General features: G+C 55.0%; 1 protein-coding gene across 1 annotated transcript in view; it reads right to left on the reverse strand.

The window, feature by feature from the left end:
- Positions 1-1,378: 1,378 nt before the first annotated feature.
- PLEKHM1 (pleckstrin homology and RUN domain containing M1) overlaps positions 1,379-19,880 on the reverse strand; it is a 54,299-nt gene continuing 35,797 nt past the window's right edge. Inside the window, exons 7-12 of the mRNA XM_032163930.2 lie at positions 18,155-19,072; positions 15,504-15,649; positions 10,824-11,017; positions 5,634-5,697; positions 4,948-5,105; positions 1,379-3,449 (exon numbers count right to left, since the gene is read on the reverse strand). Coding sequence (XP_032019821.1) covers positions 3,338-3,449; positions 4,948-5,105; positions 5,634-5,697; positions 10,824-11,017; positions 15,504-15,649; positions 18,155-19,072 — 1,592 coding nt within the window. The 3' untranslated portion in view covers positions 1,379-3,337. The remainder of the gene's footprint in view (positions 3,450-4,947; positions 5,106-5,633; positions 5,698-10,823; positions 11,018-15,503; positions 15,650-18,154; positions 19,073-19,880) is intronic.

Consider the following 19,880-nt stretch of genomic DNA (forward strand, 5'->3'; position numbering starts at 1 on the left):
GAAGTGCAGCGGCACGATCTTGGCTCACTGCAACCTCCGCCTCCGGGTTCAAGTGGTTCTCCTGCCTCAGCTTCCTGAGTAGCTGGGACTACAGGCACCTGCCATCATGCCCAGCTAATTTTTGTATTTTTGTAGAGATGGGGTTTCACCATGTTGGCCAGGCTGGTCTTGAACTCCTGACCTCAGATGATCCAACCTCCTTGGCCTCCCAAAATGCTGGGATTACAGGTGTGAGCCACCATGCCTGGCTATATCAGCTATTATGACTACTTATATTATGTGATAAGCTCTTGGGGGTTGGATTGGAATCTCCAAACCACCTGTCCTCTTTCAGGGAGAAGAGAAGGGGAAGTCCCAGTTACTCAGGCGGCTGAGGCGGAAGAATTGCTTGAACCCAGGAAGTGGAGGTTGCAATGAGCCAAGATCACGCCACTGCACTCCAGCCTGGGCATTGGAGTGAGACCGTATCCAAAAAAAAAGGGAGGGGAGAAGGGGAAACAAGTGCCCTCAGGGGCGCTTTGCTGAGGCTGGAGAGGGCCTGAGCCCACCGGCAGGGCAGCACCAGGTCACGTGCTGTGGGCCTCCCTCTCCCAGTTTCTCTTCTCTTCTCCGGGCCTACCATCTACTGTCCTGGAGGGAGGTGAGGCCCTTGGGGGAAGCTGGGGCACCTAGATTGGCAGAGGGTGCCACCTTGTAATCTGAAAGGGGCCTTTAAGGACAGGAAATCTCAGACCTGAATGTTGTCTGTTTCCATCCCATTTTACTGCAACCTGATTTCCCTGAGAATTAGTCTGTTTGCTGCTCCTGTTCTTAAAATGGACAATGGTGTGGGCCTCCCCTTGGAGGGGTCCCCTGGGCTTCTCCTGGAACTTCTGAGGAAGGTCAGCAGCCAAGTAAAAGTCATTTTGAGCCCTAAAACCATGAGCCCTGAATTGGGGCTCCGCTTAAATAACCCATCTTTCCTGAGCCCCGTCTCTCCTTTATTTCTCCTCTGAGAAATGTCCCCTGTATCCTGAGGTTTCACATGATCCAGTGTCAAGGGTCTGTGCTTTGACATTTAAGTCACAGGAAAAGAAGCCACCGGCGTGGGATCAGCTTGAGTTGTTATACAAGTGTGAGTACACCTCCCCAGAGACCCTGAGATCCTACCCCAGGGAGAGCCTGACTGCTGGGCTTGGCAAGGTGGTTTTCTTACTCTCTTCTCCCTGCCCACTCCTGGCATGCAAGCCCTCTGCCTACAAGTGTTTGCCACGGACCTCCCAAGCCTTCCCCCCCTCCAGGGACTAACATGAGGGTAGGGGACCCTGACAGATGGTAACGGATGGCTGATGGTCTCCCCCCAGGCAGTGGCAGTGCTAGAATTCAGAAGCCAGACCAGTGATGAGAAAGATCAGGTCTTTACTGCAAAATCATTCAAAACTCACACGGCAGCAATTCCTTCAATACATTGCAAAGACTCCTCAGGGCCAGAGCCCCGCTCACTAGGAACAGTGTATTGCATAAAATAACATTTTAAAAATAGTGTGGGCACTACCTTTCTGAGGGAGGGGAGGCGGGAAGAGTCAATGCATCTGAAAGCACTGGCAGCTTCTGGGGAACGGGCCCCCCAGGGCCTCAACCCTGCTGCCTCCGAGGGCACCTTCGGGGAGAATCCTCACAGGCCCAAGCCCTCCCCAGGCCAGGCTCCTGCCCACACAGGGATGGGGCAATGAGGGCTCTGACTAGGCCGGGCTTGTGGTGGAGCGTTAATGTGGGCCATGGCAGTGCATAACCCAGCTCCTGGCTTAGGAGGCATTGGCGTCTGGGCACAGGTGTGCGCCATGACCGGGAGAAGCTGTGCACAGCCTCCACCTGCCTGCCACCGTCGCCTCTGTTCTGCTGCACAGGCATCCAGCTCCAAGGCTGGGTGGGTGACTCAGCAGCTAATCGCCCCCAGGGAAGGGTGGGGGTGGGCTCATCTCTGACAGTGACATGCGGCTCTCCACCTGAGGCCCCAGACTCCAAGCTGAGTGCAGGTAAGACAGCTAGGACTGAGGGCCTGCTAGGTCCAGGAGAGGTGGGGGAAGGCGACAGACAGACCAGCAAACCCACACTTCCCTGAAGCCTGGAGGGTCTGAACTTCACTTTGAAAACAATCCCAGGCTCCCGCACCAGCCCCAAGGACCCTTCAAAGGCATCCTGCTCCGGGGAAGTTCTTCAGTCTCCAGTGTCCTGGCTGGGCAAGTTCAGTGATGCTGAATGGCTTTGTGAGGCGGCAGCTGCATCCACAGGGCAGTTCCCCCACACGCCCTGCACAGCTTAGGGCGAAGGACCAGGTCACTTCTCCACAGTGCAGGGTGCGGCTGCCTGCCCTCTCTGGGGTCCTGCCTATCTGTGCCCTGGCAGGGGTCAGTCAGGCAGAGAGTGTGTCCCTGGGCACCCACCAAGGTGGGCCTGGAGCATCTGCAGCAGCGCCCCTGTCTGTAGAGGGGTGAGGAGGGCATGGGGATCGGGGGTGGGCAAGACGGCGACCCTCCCTAAACTGAGGAGGGCTCAAAGTGCTGACAGTGCTGGTTTCCAGTCATTTCTCCTTCTCCTAATGGGGCCGAGGCCCCAGGCTAGAGAAGAGCTAGGGGCTCTGACGCTGAGAAAGCGGTGGGCTCAGCAGGTGAGACGCACTGGGGTGGGGAGTAAAGAGGAGACAGAGAGGAAGTGGGGTCACCAGGACTGGCCCTGCCCTGCCGAGGGGCGGTTTGGCACTGGCAGTGAGGGCTAGGAAAGGCACCGGGTGGGCCTGCAGGCCCTGTCCCAGCAGTGGTCTGCCCGCCAGCCACCCGCTGCCTCTAGGCCAGGCCTGAGTGGCTCCTGTGCATCCGCCGGGGGTGAGAATGTCTGGATTTCATGGGTGACTCACGTAGGGTCAAGAATAAAAAAATACTTTCTGTTGAAATATGAATGGGAAAAACCCACCTTAAAAAACTAGACCTTTTAATCAGGAATGTGGAATTGAAAATGCTCCCCAAGTCCCCTTTCCACAGTGTTTGGGCAGCCCTCACGGAGGCGCCGGGACGCTGGTGAGCCAGGGCCTGGTGAGTAAAGGCCCTGTCTGCCCCGAGACAGGGAGCATCTGGCGGGGGCCACGCCTCCTGCAGCAGAGGGGTGGGGGGAGGGCCAGGGGACATCACGGGGACTTCCTGGGCTTTCTCTGGGAGGCCGGTGCTCTGGTCACATCTGAGGGTCTTCCTGACAAGGGGACACAGCTGTGACACGGTGAGTATCCTGGGCTGATGGCAAACCCAGCTGGGATGGCTGAGCCACACTCACCCCCGGCCTTCAGAGCGGGGTCAGCAGGTGGGCATCAGGCGAAAATGTTCTGTTCCTGGTACTTGCGCCGGCGGGCACAGCGGGGGCAGCCCTTCTTCACCACAGCCTGGCAGCTCTGGTGGAAGACGGTCTTGCAATCAGCACACCTGGGGAGAGAGCAGTATGCCTGCTGGTGCCGGCTGGGCTGGAGGTTGCCCTGTGGCCACGCTGGCTAGCCCTTTTGATCAGAACCCATGATACGGCTGTGACGTACTGTGTAACCGATGCACACACACCGTGCCTCTCCGTTCTGGAACAGGAGATTCTCGAAACAGTGCTTACCCATACGTCATACAATGCACACTGATATTGTCTGTCCTATTGCATTTTTTATAAATGCTGCTTGAGATTCATTAAAGATCTCTTGCCTATATTTAAAAAATATTTATGGCCAGGCACGGTGGCTCACGTCTTTAATCCCAGCACTTTAGGAGGCCAAGGCGGGCGGGTCACAAGGTCAGGAGATCGAGACCATCCTGGCTAACACGGTGAAACCCCGTCTCTACTAAAAATACAAAAATTAGCCGGGCGTGGAGGTGTGTGCCTGTAGCCCCAGCTGCTGGGGAGGCTGAGGCAGGAGAATGGCATGAACCCGAGAGGCAGAGCTTGCAGTGAGCCGAGACTGCGCCACTGCACTCCAGCCTGGGCGACAGAGCGAGACTCCATCTCAAAAAGAAGAAAAAAAAAAATTTTACTTATTTATTTTTCAGAGTCTTGCTCTGTTGCCCAGGCTGGAGTGCAGTGGCACGATCTTGGCTCACTGCAACCTCTGCCTCCCGAATTCAAGTGATTCCCCTGCCTCAGCCTCCCAAGTAGCTGGGATACAGGTGCCCACCACCACACCTGGCTTACTTTTGTGTTTTTAGTGGAGGCGGGGTTTCACCATGTTGGCCAGGCTGGTCTTGAACTCCTGACCTCAAGTGATCCACCCGCCTTGGCCTCCCAAAGTGCTGGGATTACCGGTGTGTGCCACCACGCCCGGCCAAGATGGTATAATTTTAAAAACTCAGCCCCAGGCCCATTCAGGGCTGAATCCTGGCCAGTGGACACCAACAGAAAAAGAACTAATGTTCCCAGTTCAGTTTTCCACGCCCACATGGGTTGCAGGAAGGTCTGGACAAATTCTTCCATTGAGAGGTTGCGGATAATGAGCAATAAGTGGGAACAAGAGGGATCATTTCAGCAACAGACACAGTGGCAGTGGCAGGTACCACCCACCAGGTGCCCACTTTGTGCCCGGTCTCATGCCAACAGTGCAGGGTGGTAACTCATACAACCCTCCTCAACCCATGCATACACTGAGGCGCCAGGAGGCTCCACTCAGAGAGCCGGCAGCCACCTCTTCTTTAGGAAGACAGATGGTTCCGTAGAGGCAGAGGAGTCCTGGGAAAGCTTGTCTTGTCCCCTGAGCTGGACTGGAGCTGGCCATGACTGCCCACAGCATGGGCTGCCCCAAAAACTGCACCACCCCTTGGCACAGCACAAAGTGGATGTTCAATACGTTCCTGCCCACAGAGCGAGGCCTGCTGCCCTGCGTGCTTGGGCCAGGCTGTGGGTGTGGGGAAGGGTGGGGCTGGGAGGCAGCTGGCTGAGTGTCCCGCATACCTGACTGTGGTGTCAAACTCAAAGGGGAAGATGATGTCGTGGTGCTGGCAGATCTGGCAGATGAAGCCGCGCTGGGTGCACAGGTCGCAGTGGTAGACATGCTGGGAGGCAAATTCAATCAGGGCCTTGAGGAATCCTTCATACACCCCGTCTGCGATCTGTGGAGGGCAAGTAGGAATCCTTCATACACCCCGTCTGCGATCTGTGGAGAGCTGGTAAACTGAGGCCCTAGGCCTTTCAAGCAGCTGCACTGAGGCGCTATGGCACCCTGCCTGGAGAACTTCTACCCGCAGTTTCCACGTGGGCAAGAAAAGAAAACCTCCCTGAATCAGGCTGAGCAATGCCAGCGTCCAGCCCGTGGGCACTGAGGTCACTGGGGGCTAATGGGATTTATAGATGAGACCCAAATCCACTGTACCCTCCCCTTGGGGATAGGAGTATTCCAAACTCTCTTCCCTGTGATCCTGGGGTTGCTGGAGTGCTTGTTTATTCCAGGGGTGCTGGGGGTATCCGTCCCTGCCCAGGAAGCTGGGGCAGCAGGGCAACCCACCCTGAGCTGCAGAAAAGCTACAGACTGCTGTCTTCTTCAGTAAACTACAGACACCCCCTCTTCCATCTTCCTTGCTGACTTCTCTGGGAATGAAGTCTCTCTAGAGGTCTGGGCGGGGGAAGCATGACACTCTCACCTGCTGGAGGTCAGCAACACTGAACCTATGCGGAGACTCCAAGAGATAATTCCTGTGGTTGAGCCTTCAAACAAAACACAAGCGATTCTTTAGAAAGGTTTCCAGGACCCAGGCCAGCCTGTGTTGTTTGTTTACACTCCCCTGGCGCTGCTCACCAGGCAGACACCCCCCGCCTGGGCGGGGCAGGGGCTAGGAGTGTAATTGGGCCTGCCTGGGCTTGGGGCCTGGTCTTCAAGGTAACTAACTAGCTGGTGGGACCTTGGGCACATTACTTAACCTCTCTGAACCTTGGGTTTCCCTCTCTGGGAAATGGAGTTGTTTGGATTAAGTAACTTATTTAAAGCATTTGGCTTGGTGCAGAGCTCACAGTAAACACGTAATTAATCATGAGGAGGAGGATGGGTGCAGACACCTGGGACCAGGAACTGGGCTAAGAGCTTCATACGCATTCATTCATTTGATCCTCACAATAATCCTGTGAGGCTGGTACTATCACAATCCCAACTTTGAGAAGAGGAAACAGAGAGGTTAAATCACTTGCCTGAGGTCACACAGCTAGTAGGTGGGAGAGCTGGAGTTTGAACATAGGGGCCTGGCTCCAGAGCCTGCACCCCTGTCCACCTGGCAAATGCCTAGAGATGCAGGCTGTTGTCATTATTGCCACCATTACATGCGAGGGACAGTGCTGGGGACAGCAATGCACAGGATATGGCCCTGCCCTCCTGTGGCCCCTGGTTTGGCCGAGGGACAGACATTCAAGTGTCTGGTTTCAGTGCTACATGAAAGCAACTGAGACATGTCCTAAGCACAGCAGATCCCATTTTAGAGGTGGCCGGGGGAGCAGAGAACAAGGGCTCAGCCGCCAACGCAGCTCTAGTTTCCACCACACCAACGGGAGGGATCCAGCGGGCCCCATCCTGATGGGGAGGAAACACCTGCAGAAAGTCCCTTAGTGCAAAACCTGCCTGGCCTGGCTGTGTGTGTTTGCGTGGGTACTGGGGGTGGGAGGTTACTCCAAGTCAGAGGATGCTTGGGAACCTGCCCCAGGATGCCCCAGATATCTGGGGACAGGATGGTGCCAGCCCTGGGTCCGGACCTCCGGGGTGCAAGCTGTGGAGCATCTGGAATGGGGGCTTGGCCTTGTCCCAGCTGGTGGCCTCAGCTGTGGTCCAGGGGAGCCCAATCCGGGGTGGAGAGGGTGAGTCCCACCAAGCAGCCACACAGGCCAAGATGCCAACTGGCCCCTCAGTTTACCATGCTGGTGTCCCCAGTAAACTTCCTGCACTCTAGGAAGCGAAGCTGCCATTTGTCACCAAGAAAACATGGGACACAGCGGGCTGGGGGGACACAGGTTGGCCCTCAGCTGGCAGGAGGGTGGGCTGATCTGGATGGAGAATTAGCTTTGCCATCTGTCCTCTGACCACAGTCGTGGAAGCCCTGGGAGCCCCTGTGCCCTGGGCCTGTCACCCTCTCAGCAAGGACTTGCAAGTGGCTTCTCTGCAGTGCTCAGTCAAGGCCAGAGGGGAGAGGGCGCTGACCCAGGGGTGAGAGGCCACTTCTCCTCCTGGCCTCCAGGAGAGAAACTCTCATGCACCGGGGCACAGCCAGGCCTACCTGGGGCCTCAGTTTCTCCACCCACACAATGAGGAGAACCCTCTTTGTCCTCTGGCGTGAGGCTGGCTACCTGGGAAAGAGACCAGAGGAATCTGGAGGGCTCTCTGGGAGAGAGGAAGATGAGGGGAGAGGTCAAATCTTAGCTCCTGGAACCGATGAAGTGATGGGGAAGGAAAGGGCCAGGCAGGAGCTGGAAGATCGGGGGGACATGGGTGGGGGACATGGGTGGGGGCCTGGGTGCCACCTGTCTCCTGAGCCCTGGCTCTTCCTCTGCCCACCCCTCCCTGGCTGTCGGGAGGGACAATGAGGTCTGGTGGGTGGACAGGGTGTGGGGCATTTCTGTGATGGCTTCCTCCCAAGGGCTGGAGAGGACACTCTCAGGGGCTTCTCTGGCCCTTGGAGACATGTGCCAGGTCTGCCGGAGAGAACCCGGCCAGGCAGCTGCCACTAGTGCAGGACAGCTCCTCCCTGACTCCCTGACATCCACGACCTGCCCATGCCTCAGCCCTCTCCTCTCAACCTTCCCTCTGGCTGACTCGGTCCAAGCGCAACTCCCTGGGCTAATTAGTAGCACCAGCTGCCACCCAGGGCGCTCCCCTTCACCAACTGCACTCCACTGGGGCCAGAATCGTCTTTTTGTGTGTTTGTTTTGTGTTTTCGAGACAGAGTCTCGCTCTGTCTCCCAGCCTGGAGTGCAGTGGCGTGATCTTGGCTCACTGCAACCTCTGCCTCCTGGGTTCAAGTGATTCTCCTGCCTCAGCCTCCCTGGTAGCTGGGATTACAGGTGCCTGCCACCACGCCCGGCTAATTTTGTATTTTTAGTAGAGACGGGGTTTTGCTATGTTGGCTAGGCTGGTCTCGAACTCCTGACCGAAGGTGATCCACCCTTCTTGGCCTCCCAAAGTGCTGGGATTACAAGCATGGGCCACCGCACCTGGTCTTTTCAGAGTGGTCTTTTCTAAGCCACTGACTGGAAGTGACAGCCCCGTGCTCAAAACCCTTCAATCGTTCCCCACAGGTGGCAGATCAAATCCAAAGGTCTCGAGGGCCCTTTGAGTTCTGGGCCTTGCACCTGAAGCCCAGCTGCCCAGAGCCCCTCAAGGGTGTCAGTGAGCTGTGCTCCTGCCCGCCTCTTGCTACCGGTCTCTTAGCCAGGAAAGCCAGGTTCTCCCCTGCCCTTTCTACTCTTCTCTCATTTTTCTAAGCACCAGTTCAACAGACACACGATGCCACTGGTGTTGTGGCAACACGTGTGTGTGGATGGAGTGAGGTGCAGAAGCAGGTGGTGGTGGGCTCTGACAAGGGCTGATTGAATGGTCTCCTCTATTCCCTTTCATAAATTTTCCTCGCTTGGAAGATTGACCTTTGTAAAGAAGAAAAACATTTTAGAAGAAAAAAGGAAAAGATCTCTGCATGCCCTCAGCTCAGATGCCATCTCCTCTGGGAGCTCCTCTGGTCCCTACCAAGGCTGGATCAGGTGCCCTCAGGGCACACACGATGCTGACCCACGGCCATCTGTGGCCCGGACTCTGGGTCCCTCATGCAGCCCTCACCACTGCTCAGGAGGCCACAGGAATGGAGGAATCACTGGCCCATTTTATAGATGGGAAAGCTGGACCCAGAGAAGTGAAGCAACTTTCCTGACTTGCAGTGGGCGAGGGCCTCCCACGCTCTTTCCCCTACCCCATGCTGTTTCCATGGGACTTCCACAGGCATGGGAAGCAGGCTGAGTGCATAGCAGGAGGGTCAGGGAGAGAGAGACAGGGCTGCCCCTGGTGCCCACAGAGACAGGTCAGTAAAGCCAATGAACAAACTCTCTCAGCAGGGCGGGGATGGGTGAATGGGGCTGGGGTCTACAACCCACCCCACAGGCATCTGGTCTACACAGGTCTGCAGGCCTGTGCAGGTACCTGGCTCCTTGACCAAGGAAGGTGATGAGGCCCCACCTGACCCCAGAGATTTCACCACCTGGTTAGGTGGGCAGGAGGATAGTCTCTCTGGAGCCCTGGGTCATGGACTCTCAGAGGTAGGGAGTGAGTTAGCACTGGCCAAGAGGTGGAGACCCAGTCACCCGTGATGCTTGGGATGGGCAGAGCCTCCTGGGGCGAAGCCTTCTAAGGGTCTAGGGTCCCACATGGTGGTCCCCAGAGGGCTTTCTGTTCTTCCAGGCCCTGCAGAGGAGACCAAGGCTCAGCTGGCAGCTGTGGGGCCAGATTCTCTTCTTTGCCTAGGGGAGAGCCCCCTGTAGCACCCCTTGAGAGCCCCTGGGGACCTGCTCGAGGCACACCCTGGCCCTGAGGAGGCCCAGCTCTGGGAGCACTGCAGCCAGGATGGAGGAGGCAGTCTTCAGAGAGGCGCTGTCTAGGCCAGCCCTGTGGGGAGGGAAGGCCGGACAGGGGAACCTGGAGGGGCTTGTGAACTGGTCCCTGCCCCCAGAAACCCAGCAGAGATGGACTCGAAGCCCATTCTGGGCAGTAGGCACCGGCAGGCTTCTCTGCCTGAGGTCTGCCCTCCTGAGGGTGCCGGGAGAGCACAGCCCTGGGAAGACTGCGGCCTGGGCGTGACCTGAGGACTAGGAAGCGTTTATGACAGGCATGGAGAGGCCTAAGTCCCTGTTGAAGCCCAGCATCACATCCCATTCCTGAGCACCAAAGGCCCCAGGCCCTGGGTAAGAGAAGCTTCCTGAAGGGCATCCTGAGGGCCCCGCCCCGATCACACTTCTTTGGAGAACTTCAGGAGGGCGGCTGGCATGGGCCAGACGGCTGGCTGGTACAGGGAAGAGGTGGGAACATCCAGCCCTCGTCTGCCTCTTGCCACACTCCCCACTTCCCTCCTCACTGTAGCCAAAGTTCTCCCTGGGCTTTCCACCAACGGTGCCTTCGTTCATGGCCTGTGCGTGCCATTCCTTCTGTCTAGAACGCTCTTTCCCCCTTTGCTTCTCCTTTCTGATTCTTCCTAATTTTTCAAGTCTCACCTTAGAAGTCACTTCCTCCAGGAAGTCCTTCCTGCTTTGTCCTCCTCTGATCTGGGCTGGATGTCAAGCCTCTGTGGTTCCAGGACGTCCTGCCTCTCACCCTCACCCCCGGATGGAGTTGCTGGCTTTCCCACCTGTCTTCCCTGCCAGGCCAGAGGCTTCCGGCGGGTCGGCCCTGGCTCTGCCCTGCTCAGTGTTGGAGCCCACATGCCTCGCCAGGCGTGCAGTGCTTAGTATGTTCTCAGTCCATGTTTTTGAGTGAACAAATAGATACATGAACAAAACCCCAAAATCACCCCCAAAAGATGTGATCATTTCCGAGGCCCAGTGGGAAGATCTCTGCCCAGGTTTCCTCCAGGTGGACGCCTTGCCCTGGGCACTGCCCCCGTGTGTGTGTGCGTGTGCACAAGTGCCTGCATGTGTGTACATTTGTGCGCATGTGCATGGGTGTGGATGTCTATGCATTTGTGTATAAATTTATGTGTGTGGGTGTGTGTGCACGTGTGTGTCTGTGTGTACATGTGCATATATGTATGTGTGTTTGTGTGCATGCATGTGCGTGTGTACGTGCACTCACACGCATACACGTAGAGGTTGCTCACCTCTTGCTGAGCTCCTTCAGGGCGCCGCTCCGGCACAGGCCCAGGTAATCCCCCAGGAGCTTCAGCTGCTCCCGGCTCCTCCCAATGAGGTGCATCCGCTCCACATGCTCGTACAGAGACGCGTTCACCATCTGCAGGTTGATGAGGGGCTGGGCCCGGATCTGCGTCAGAAACTTCAGGGCCTGCCTGCAGATCTGGGGGTACCACCAGGCATTAGGGATGGGAAAGAATGGCTGTTCAGTGAGCACTGCCTGGCCAGGTGCCACATGACCTGCTCACTTACCTGAGGGGCTATCTTCATTTTACAGATGGGGAAACTGAGGCTCTCAGGGAGATGAAGAGATCTGGCTAGGGTCACCCAGCTGGTAAATGGTACAGTCAAGCTCTGAACCCAGTTTATCTGACTCCCAAACCCACTGTCCCTCTAATGGCAAGGGTCACTGCCCCCTCCCCAATCATGCTGAGATGAGGGAGGGACTGCTCTGGTAACGCCCCCTCCCTCTGGGCCTCACAGATCCTTCCCACTCTTTCCTGTCCTCCCAGCCCCGATTTCCCCCGACTAAAGGAAACAGGCACTCCCTTCTGTGCCCTGACTCAGGAACCAGGTGACGGGCTGAGTCAGGCTCCAGCCACAGGAAGCTGCAGATCAGACACAGCTCACCAACAGGCTTCCCTGAGCTCCCTCGGCTCACACCAGTAGCAACACCGGGACTCCGTGTGCAGCTGAGTGATCCATCTCAGTCTCTCCTGGCTGACAGGGTGTTGAAGGTTCTACCCTTGGCCCTGATCCTAATACCAACGCCAGTAATCGAGCGCCTACTATTTGCAAAACACTGGGTCAGGAACTTGACCACATCCTCCCGTCATTCTCAGAACAACCCGTTAGGGAGGATGTCCCTGTCCCCGTTTTCTAGATGAGGAAACGGAGGCTTAGAGGGGCTAACGTAGCTTATACAACCTGCCTGCAGAACCTGCCAGGTCTAAGCTGAGCTGTCATCTCTGAACACCAGGCTGCTGCACTAACCAGAAGCCGCCTCCCCTGCAGTGGCCTCGCTGCATCATAAGGACAGAGGAGCCGTTGTCTCCACAGCCGACAAGTGCATAGTGATTAGAAGTCTGGTTTTGGCCTGGCTCAGATCTTTAACATCTTAACTAGTCCTCTCGTTACATATTTTATTTCTGGTGGCTTTGTTTTTGATACTATTATAAATGATTATCTTTTAAAATAGTAATTTGTTTGCTGATATATAGAAATGAAATTGATTTATTTGACTGTCGTATCCAGCAACCTTTTCAAATTCTAATAAATTGTGTAGGGAAAAAAAAGTCTGGCTTCAGAGTCAGAATGGAATTGAATTATGCCTCCACCACTTTATACCTATATGAATTGGTGAAACTTATCCCTGTCTGTGACTCAGTTTCTTCATCTGTAAAATGGGAAAAATGAGAGCAATTAAGGCTCACGGGTTTGGGGCCTTTTCGTTTGCTGCTGCTGCTGCTTTAGTGCTGAGGCCTGGCACTCGGCAGGATGTCAGCCCGGGACTGGGGCTTCTTTTTCATGGGATTATTTTGAATTCAGATTAAAAGAGGTATTCCAGGAGAGCTCCTGGCACAGAGCCTGGCAGGTGGCACATCCCCAGTAAATGTGAGCTGCTAACAGCTGCTGTGTGGTTCCTGGTGTGGCCCTGTTGTCCCCTTGAGGGTTGGGGGACTAAATTGGCCCTCAGGAGACCTGCCCCTGTATTTGGGGGCTGAGGGGGCCTCTAACCTCTTGTCTCCCAGCTCCACCAGCATCTCTCACCTCCCCCAGCAATGGACAACCTCTTCTATTCCCGTAGCCTGGAGCCCTGAGGTACCAGCCCCCCAGCCTAGGGACAGCCCAATGGCAAACTCCTGGTGACTTGGGTCAAGCTGCTGTCCTCTAACCCTAACTCAGCTCTTCCCATGACCTGGCCCCAGGCCTTGAGTGAGGCTCCAGTGAAATAACACACAGGAATGTGTGCTGAACACTGCCAAGCACTGCAGATGGGCAGGGGCTTTGTGCTCCCCAGCGACTGTTCCTATCCTGTGGGAATGGAGGAGACAGACAGAAAGAAGCCCCACTCCTGGGCTGACATCTTGTCAGTGCCAGCCAGACCTCAGCACAAGTGGGTCAGCCAGAACAGCAACGGCGAACAATAAGGCCCCAAACCTGTGGGCCAGCCACTTTCTATCTTGAATTTCCCTGTCTTTCCTAGGCCAGCAATCTTTGAGAGGGAGAGCGAGCTGAGGATTTCCTGATCTCAGATATGCCTAGAGAAGGACTGTACTTTTCTTTTTTTTTTTTTGAGACGGAGTTTCACTCTTGTTGCCCAGGCTGGAGTACAATGGCGCAATCTCAGCTCACCGCAAGCTCCGCCTCCCAGGTTCAAGTGATCCTCCTACCTCAGCCTCCCGAGTAGCTGGGATTACAAACATGTGCCACCACGCCCAGCTAATTTTTATATTTTTTAGTAGAGACGGGGTTTCTCCATGTTGGTCAGGCTGGTCTCGAACTCGCGACCTCAGGTGATCCACCCACCTCAACCTCCCAAAGTGCTGGGATTATAGGTGTGAGCCACCGCGCCCGGCTAGGATTGTACTTTTCTAGTTAGAAGAGGAAGTGGCACCAGGATGAGGGCAGTGAATAAGGAGATGGCTCAACGGAAGTATCAGGGTCCTGTAAATAGTTAACGTGTTTTATGATTAAAGGGTTCTTTGCATTTTTGGTGATTTTGAGGCTTAATTTCCTCTATGTAGTTAGTTAAATATTTAACACTGAGAGCAAGGGTGGGGACAAGGCAAACAACAAAAAAATCAAAATGCAGCCAACTTCTGCGGGGTTTCCCTGCCCCAGGGAGGGGGAGGCTGAGGTAGAACTGACTGAGAGAATCACCCTGTACTATGATGAAGACACATCCACACATCAGGACTACATAGCTGGCAGGCCCTGGCTCTCCAGAGGAGCAAACAGCTTCTTCCTTGTGTTTCTGTGTCTGTCTTAGTAGAAATCTGTGCCTTTGGAAGAAAACCAAATTTGCACCCCTTGAGGCAGACACTGACCAAATGAATTAGGTAGATGGGTAGATGGGTGGGTGAATATAGGCAGGAGGTGTGACAGGCCCCAGGGAGGGAAAGGACACTGTTCTCACAGGCACACACTGCCACACCTGCCCTCCCAACAACCCTGACACAGACACTGTTGTTAACCCTCCTTTTACAGATGAGGAAACTGAAGCTAATTTGCTCATGGTAACACTGGTAGGAAAGTGGCTAAGTTCAGCTGGAGAAAAGGAAAATTCTGAAAGACTTTAGGATACATCTTATTCAAAAGCATTTGGTGAACATAAAAAAGTACTCAAGGTATAATATTAAGTGAACCAAGCTTCTTATAAAGCAGTATGAGTCCTGTGTGATCCCAACTTTATAAAAAATAGATGCATATGTCAATAAATGCACAGAAAAGGGTATACCCCGAAATGTTAATAATGGTGATCTCTCGGTTATGACACAGAATTTTGATTGGTCTTTGGGCTTTTCTGTAACTTTAAAATGTTAAACAATAACCGTGTATTATCTTAATAATGGGGGGAGCCACAGAAAAAGTGCTTTTCAAAAACATAAAATAAATAAGCCCATGTAGGGCCTACAGGGGAGTGCAGTCACCTGGGCCTCATAGGGTTGGCAAAGGCAGGGATTACTGCTCCAAGGTATAGCCAGCTCGCTGGCCAGCCCATCTACCCATCCACCTACCTATTTACCCATCCACCCAGCCATCTACCCACCGTCCACCCATCTACTCATCTACCTACCCATCCACCCATTCACCTAACCATCTACCCATCTAGCCATCTGCGCATTCACCCACCCATCTACCCATCTACCTACCTATCCACTGACCCACCAACCCATCCACTCATCCACCTAACCATTTACCCATCTGCCTATCTAGGCACCCATCTACCTACCTATCCACCCATTCACCAATCTACTCAACCACCTATCCATCCACCCATCCACCAACCCATCCACCTAGCCACCTGCTCATTCACCTACCTACCTACCCATCCACCTAACCATCCACCTAGCCACCTGCTCATCCACCTACCTGCCCATCCACCTAACCACCTGCTCATTCACCTACCTATCCATCCACCTAACCATCCACCTAGCCACCTGCTCATCCACCAACCTACCTGCCCATCCACCTAACCATCCCCCTAGCCACCTGCTCATCCACCTACCTACCTGCCCATCAACCTAGCCATCCACCTAGCCACCTGCTCATCCACCTACCTACCTGCCCATCCACAATCCATCCATCTATCTATCTAATCTATCAAATCTATTTTATCTCTCTATCATTTATCTGCTGGTGCCTTAAGCAGTTACGTTTGTAGCTGCAGGAAACCATCCTCAAACTCCCTCCTAGGGACCAAGACAGCCACCGATAGAGCTCTGCCCAGGGCTGTGAACAGGTACCAAGCTTTTCTCTTGATTAGCTCCCTCACATCACAGTGCCTGAACCAGTGACCCTGGCTTCCCTTGTTTAGAGGAGCCAAACTCCTCTAAATAGATGAACAGCAGCAGCAAAGAGGAGTGAACACCCCTCTGTCCCTCAGCAGCCCTGAGTGGCTGTGACAGGCTGGGCTCAAGACTTACCGGGCGCTTGGTGAGGTCCCAATTGTGGATGATCCTGGCCGGAATCACTGAGGCATCGTCTTGGTGGCAGATGTCACAGTAATAGAGGCCAGAGAAGGCACAGAGCTTGGGTCGTACAAAGGAGAAGCCGATCTGCCGGGAGCAGCCTGGGGAGATGGGTGGAGAGTGAGTGGTGTGGCCAGAGTCAGCTCCTAGTAACTTGGGAGCTGCTGTGGTGGAAAGGATCTGCTAGTTGATTTTTTTTTTAAGGTAGGCACCAACACAAGAATAACCACCACTTGTATTTCCACCACTCAGAATTCACCTACTAATCAATCTTTACAACAACACACTGTAAGAACTATCATTATTTTATAGCTGAAGAAATGGATGCTCAGAGAGGTTAGGAAATCTGTCTGGTCACATAGTGATGAAGTGGCGTGGCTGGCATTCAGATCTGGGTTTGGCTGGTTCTAGAGCCTGAGTTCTGCTCCACTACCCCTTGCTGCCTGTGTCGTGTCCCCACTGCTGGCTTGGCAATGCCAACCTCCTCTAGGTCCACCGCTCCACTCAGGCGCCAGAATCGAAGCAGCAGAGTAGGGGCTGTGGCAAGCAGCGAAGTAGCTGGGGGACAGGGACTGGGGTCGGCACTGGCAACAGGGAGCGGATGGGCAGCCAGCGGGGGGCAGGGGAGTCTGTACAGTGTCTGATGCCTCGGGACTGTGGGGCAGGGCTGGCTTCAGCCCCCTTGGTTGGAGGCGTCTCCACAGCCGAGGCCAGTGGGAATGGGAGTGGGGTGTGCCCTGGGCAAAAAGCAGAGGCCCTGACTCAAACCCTGAACATGTGCCCTGACTCCTCCAGGGGCAGACAGAAGGGTCCCCGGGCCTTGGGACCAGAGGGTGGGCTCTGCTGCTCACCAGCTGCCTCACCCTGACCTTCACCTAATTTCTTCAAGGTTCCATTTCAGTGACTGTAAAATTCAGCTACTACCAGCTATTTTGTGTGGTTATTACAAAGCTTAAATGAGACAAGGTTCTGCAAGTACCCTGCAAATTATTAAATACAACCCAGATGCCAGTGGTTGGTGTCTGCCACTGAGCCATGCCTGCTGGGTAGAAAGGAAACCCAAACTCCCTGGTGGCACAGTCCCACCCGCTGGTGGGTGGCAGCCATGGTGAGAGTTGCCCCTGCAGCATTCACACCCACAGGCGAGGAACCCTTTCTTGCAAGCCCTGGAGTCCCGGCCCCCTCAGAGCCTGGCCTCCACAGGCTGAAGAGCAAAGTGTGAGTGCTGGGGCAGGCAGGGGAGAGGCCAAGCGAGGCTTGCAGGTGTTTTCTGCAGGAAGCTCTGTTCTGCCTAGCTTCTCCCATCCTCCTGGGGCCAACCGCAGACCGCTTCCTTTCAGACGCTTGAAACAGGCTTCCCTCCAGTCTGTGCCAACAGGACAGCTCCCAAACCAAGGCTCAGCTTCTTCCTCTGGCCTTCTGCAGCAGGGCAACCCCCTCACAGGTCACCTAAGGGTCCCATGGTGATGGGATGCCATCTGCCCCTAGAGGGATGCCCTCTAGGGTCCTGCCTATGAGCACAGGCTCTGGGGCCTGACCATCAGGGTCCCATTTCTGCCTCTGGCCAGGCATGGTTGCTGATACCTGTAATCCCAGCACTTTGGGAGGCTGAAGCAGGAGGATCACTTGAGCCTAGGAGTTCAAGACCAGCTTGAGCAACAGGGGGAGACCCCATCTCTACTAAAACAAACAAACAAAAAAGGAAAATTCTGCCTCTGCCACTTACTAGCTGTGTGAGCTCAGTAGCAGACACCAACCAGGTACTTACCAGCTCTGTGCTTCAGTTTCCTCCTCTATCAACAGAGATAATAGCAGCGCCGATCTCTACAGGGTTGTTATGAGACTTAAATGAGATAATCCAAATAAAGCAGCTGGCCCAGTGCCCAGCACAGAAGTATTAGATTTGATGATGAGGAAGACACAGCAGATGTACTGACTTGGAATAACATCCACAGTGTAGGAAAAAACCAAGTTGTGGACCAATATAAACCAGCATTCAACACAGCAGCCAAGAGCCCCGTGTGTCCCCTTTAAATGTAAATGAATTTAAATGGAAAATTCAATTGCTTAACCACACTAGCCACACTTTAAGCACCTGGTAGCATTACATGGCTCGCAGCTATGGCACTGGACACACAGATCGAGGACATTTTCATCATCACAGAAAGTTCTATTGGATAGCACTGAATAGCACGAGCCCATTTTTGTAATAAAAAAAAAAGGGTGTACACTTATAAAAGCAGCAGAAATATCTGGAAGGAAACCATGCCCCTGCTCTGAAAGAACAGGACAGTAGAGCAAGAAGAAAATGAAGCAGGCTGGGACTCCCTGAGCAGTGCAGTGAGTAGCCAGCCTGCCGCCCATCAGCGGGAGGTGGCAGGAGAGGGACGGGTGAGCAGGGCCCACAGCCTATGAGCAGGGCACTGGCCCCAGCCGGGGCTGGGGAGGAGCAGAAGCTGTAGAGCAAGCCTGATCTGTGGCCTCATCCCTAGGGGAAGGATGGGGGCATTTGCGGGGAGGCAGAAGGGTGGGGAGCCTAAATCAGGAACCCGCAGGAGGCAGAGTGAGGCTGGCAGGCTGGGGGTGGCAGCAGAGCAAGTCGGCACCTGCGCAGAAGCAGCCTTGGGAGTCAAGGCCTTTCTCCATGGGGATGGCCACTAGGTACTGCAGCAGGAAGCCATTCTCCCGGGTGGCAAATTTCAGCACCTCCTGACAGTTTTCATCCAGGCTCCCGCCCAGGGTCACCGCCTCCTCGGCCGTCTCCAAGTAGGATGCCAGGACTTTGCGGACCAGATCCCTCCACAGGGCGGCCTCCTCGGCGTTCCCAGCCTGCAGCTTCAGGACAGCCTTGGCCGTGATGATTTTGAAGAAGGACGGGCCCCCAAGGCTCGTGTCTGGCAGGACGTCCCGGATGGTCTCCACGCCGTGGCTGTCACTCAGCATCTTCTCATTGTTCCTGATGCGGAAACATTTCAGAGCCTCCAAGGACAGAGAAAATATATAGGGCATCCAGGTCCTGTCCATGTACAAGTACAGCAGGGACTCCTTGATGGCATCTGGCTCTGGAACCTGGGCGGACGACCAGTCAAGCTGTGTGCCCTGGAGGGCTGCGGGCTCCGAGAGCAGGTCTGAGGGAGAGGGGCAGCCCTGGGGCGCCTCGGGGGGGTCCTCAGGCTGGTCTGGGTACTGCACGTTCACCCACTCATCCTCCTGCTGAGGCCGGACCTTCTGCAGGGCCTCCCGCACCCGGTCCAGCCAGTCCTCAGCTTCATCCTGGGAGGAGGCGCGCAGGGCCAGCTTCTTGCCAGAGAAGACCAGCTCGAAGCGCCCGTCACTATGGGCTGGCCCCACAGACTCACAGCGAAGCAGGGAGCAGTTCTCCACACAGGTGCGCTCCTCGTTGCTCAGGTAGAGGCGGAACTCCAGCGGGGAGAGCTCGCAGAAGAGCTCCTTCCAGATGCCCATTGCCCCCCGCCGCTCCACGGTGCCCAGCTTCATGAGACCCCGGAATGGGTTGGACAGTCCTGGAGGCAGGGGCAAAAAGGGGCACATTAGTTGGTGGGCCTGTCTCTGTCCTGCCCAAGGCAGCCTCTGCTGCCTGATGCCCTGCAGTGCGTGTGGCCAGTGACTGTCCCCAGAACACAGGCCAGCCACGGGGCACTATCACATGGGACCCTGAAAGCTGGATGGGAACATCCCCATTCTCACCGTCCACTGCTGCTCTTGCGTCCTGTATTTCACTGAGAAAATAAGAGCACCCAAAAGATCACCTCCACACGCCCTGTTCCCTACACCCACGCCTTCCCCCCTGTTGCCAGGGATGAACCAAGTGTGCTTCTTTCTGTGTGAGGCCAAACCCTCCATTTGTGCAGGAGGTCTCTCCCTTGGCCAACTACTCAAGGACAAGGAGCAGTCCTTCTCTCATCTGTTGCTGCTTTCTTCCTTCTCTGTGGGGTGACTCCCATCGGCACACATGCATGTTGTCATTTCTCCCATCCTTAGAAACACCTCTCATCTCCACGCACTTCCCTAATGACCACCAGGTTTCTCAGGCCCCTTTACAGAAAACCTGTTTGAAGAGGCATCAAAACTGTTGGTCTTGGCCGGAAGCGGTGGCTCACGCCTGTAATCCCAGCACTTTGGGAGGCTGAGGTGGGTGGATCACTTGAGGTCAGGAGTTTGAGACCAGCTTGGTCAACATGGTGAAACCTCGTCTCTACTAAAAATACAAAAATTAGCCAGGTGTGGTGGTGAGCACCTGTAATCCCAGCTACTAGGGAGGCTGAGGCAGGAGAATGGCTTGAACCTGGGAGGCAGGGGGCTGCAGTGAGC

This window comes from Hylobates moloch, unplaced genomic scaffold, assembly GCF_009828535.3.
Source record: "Hylobates moloch isolate HMO894 unplaced genomic scaffold, HMol_V3 SCAFFOLD_10, whole genome shotgun sequence".
Taxonomy (NCBI): Eukaryota; Metazoa; Chordata; class Mammalia; order Primates; family Hylobatidae; genus Hylobates; species Hylobates moloch.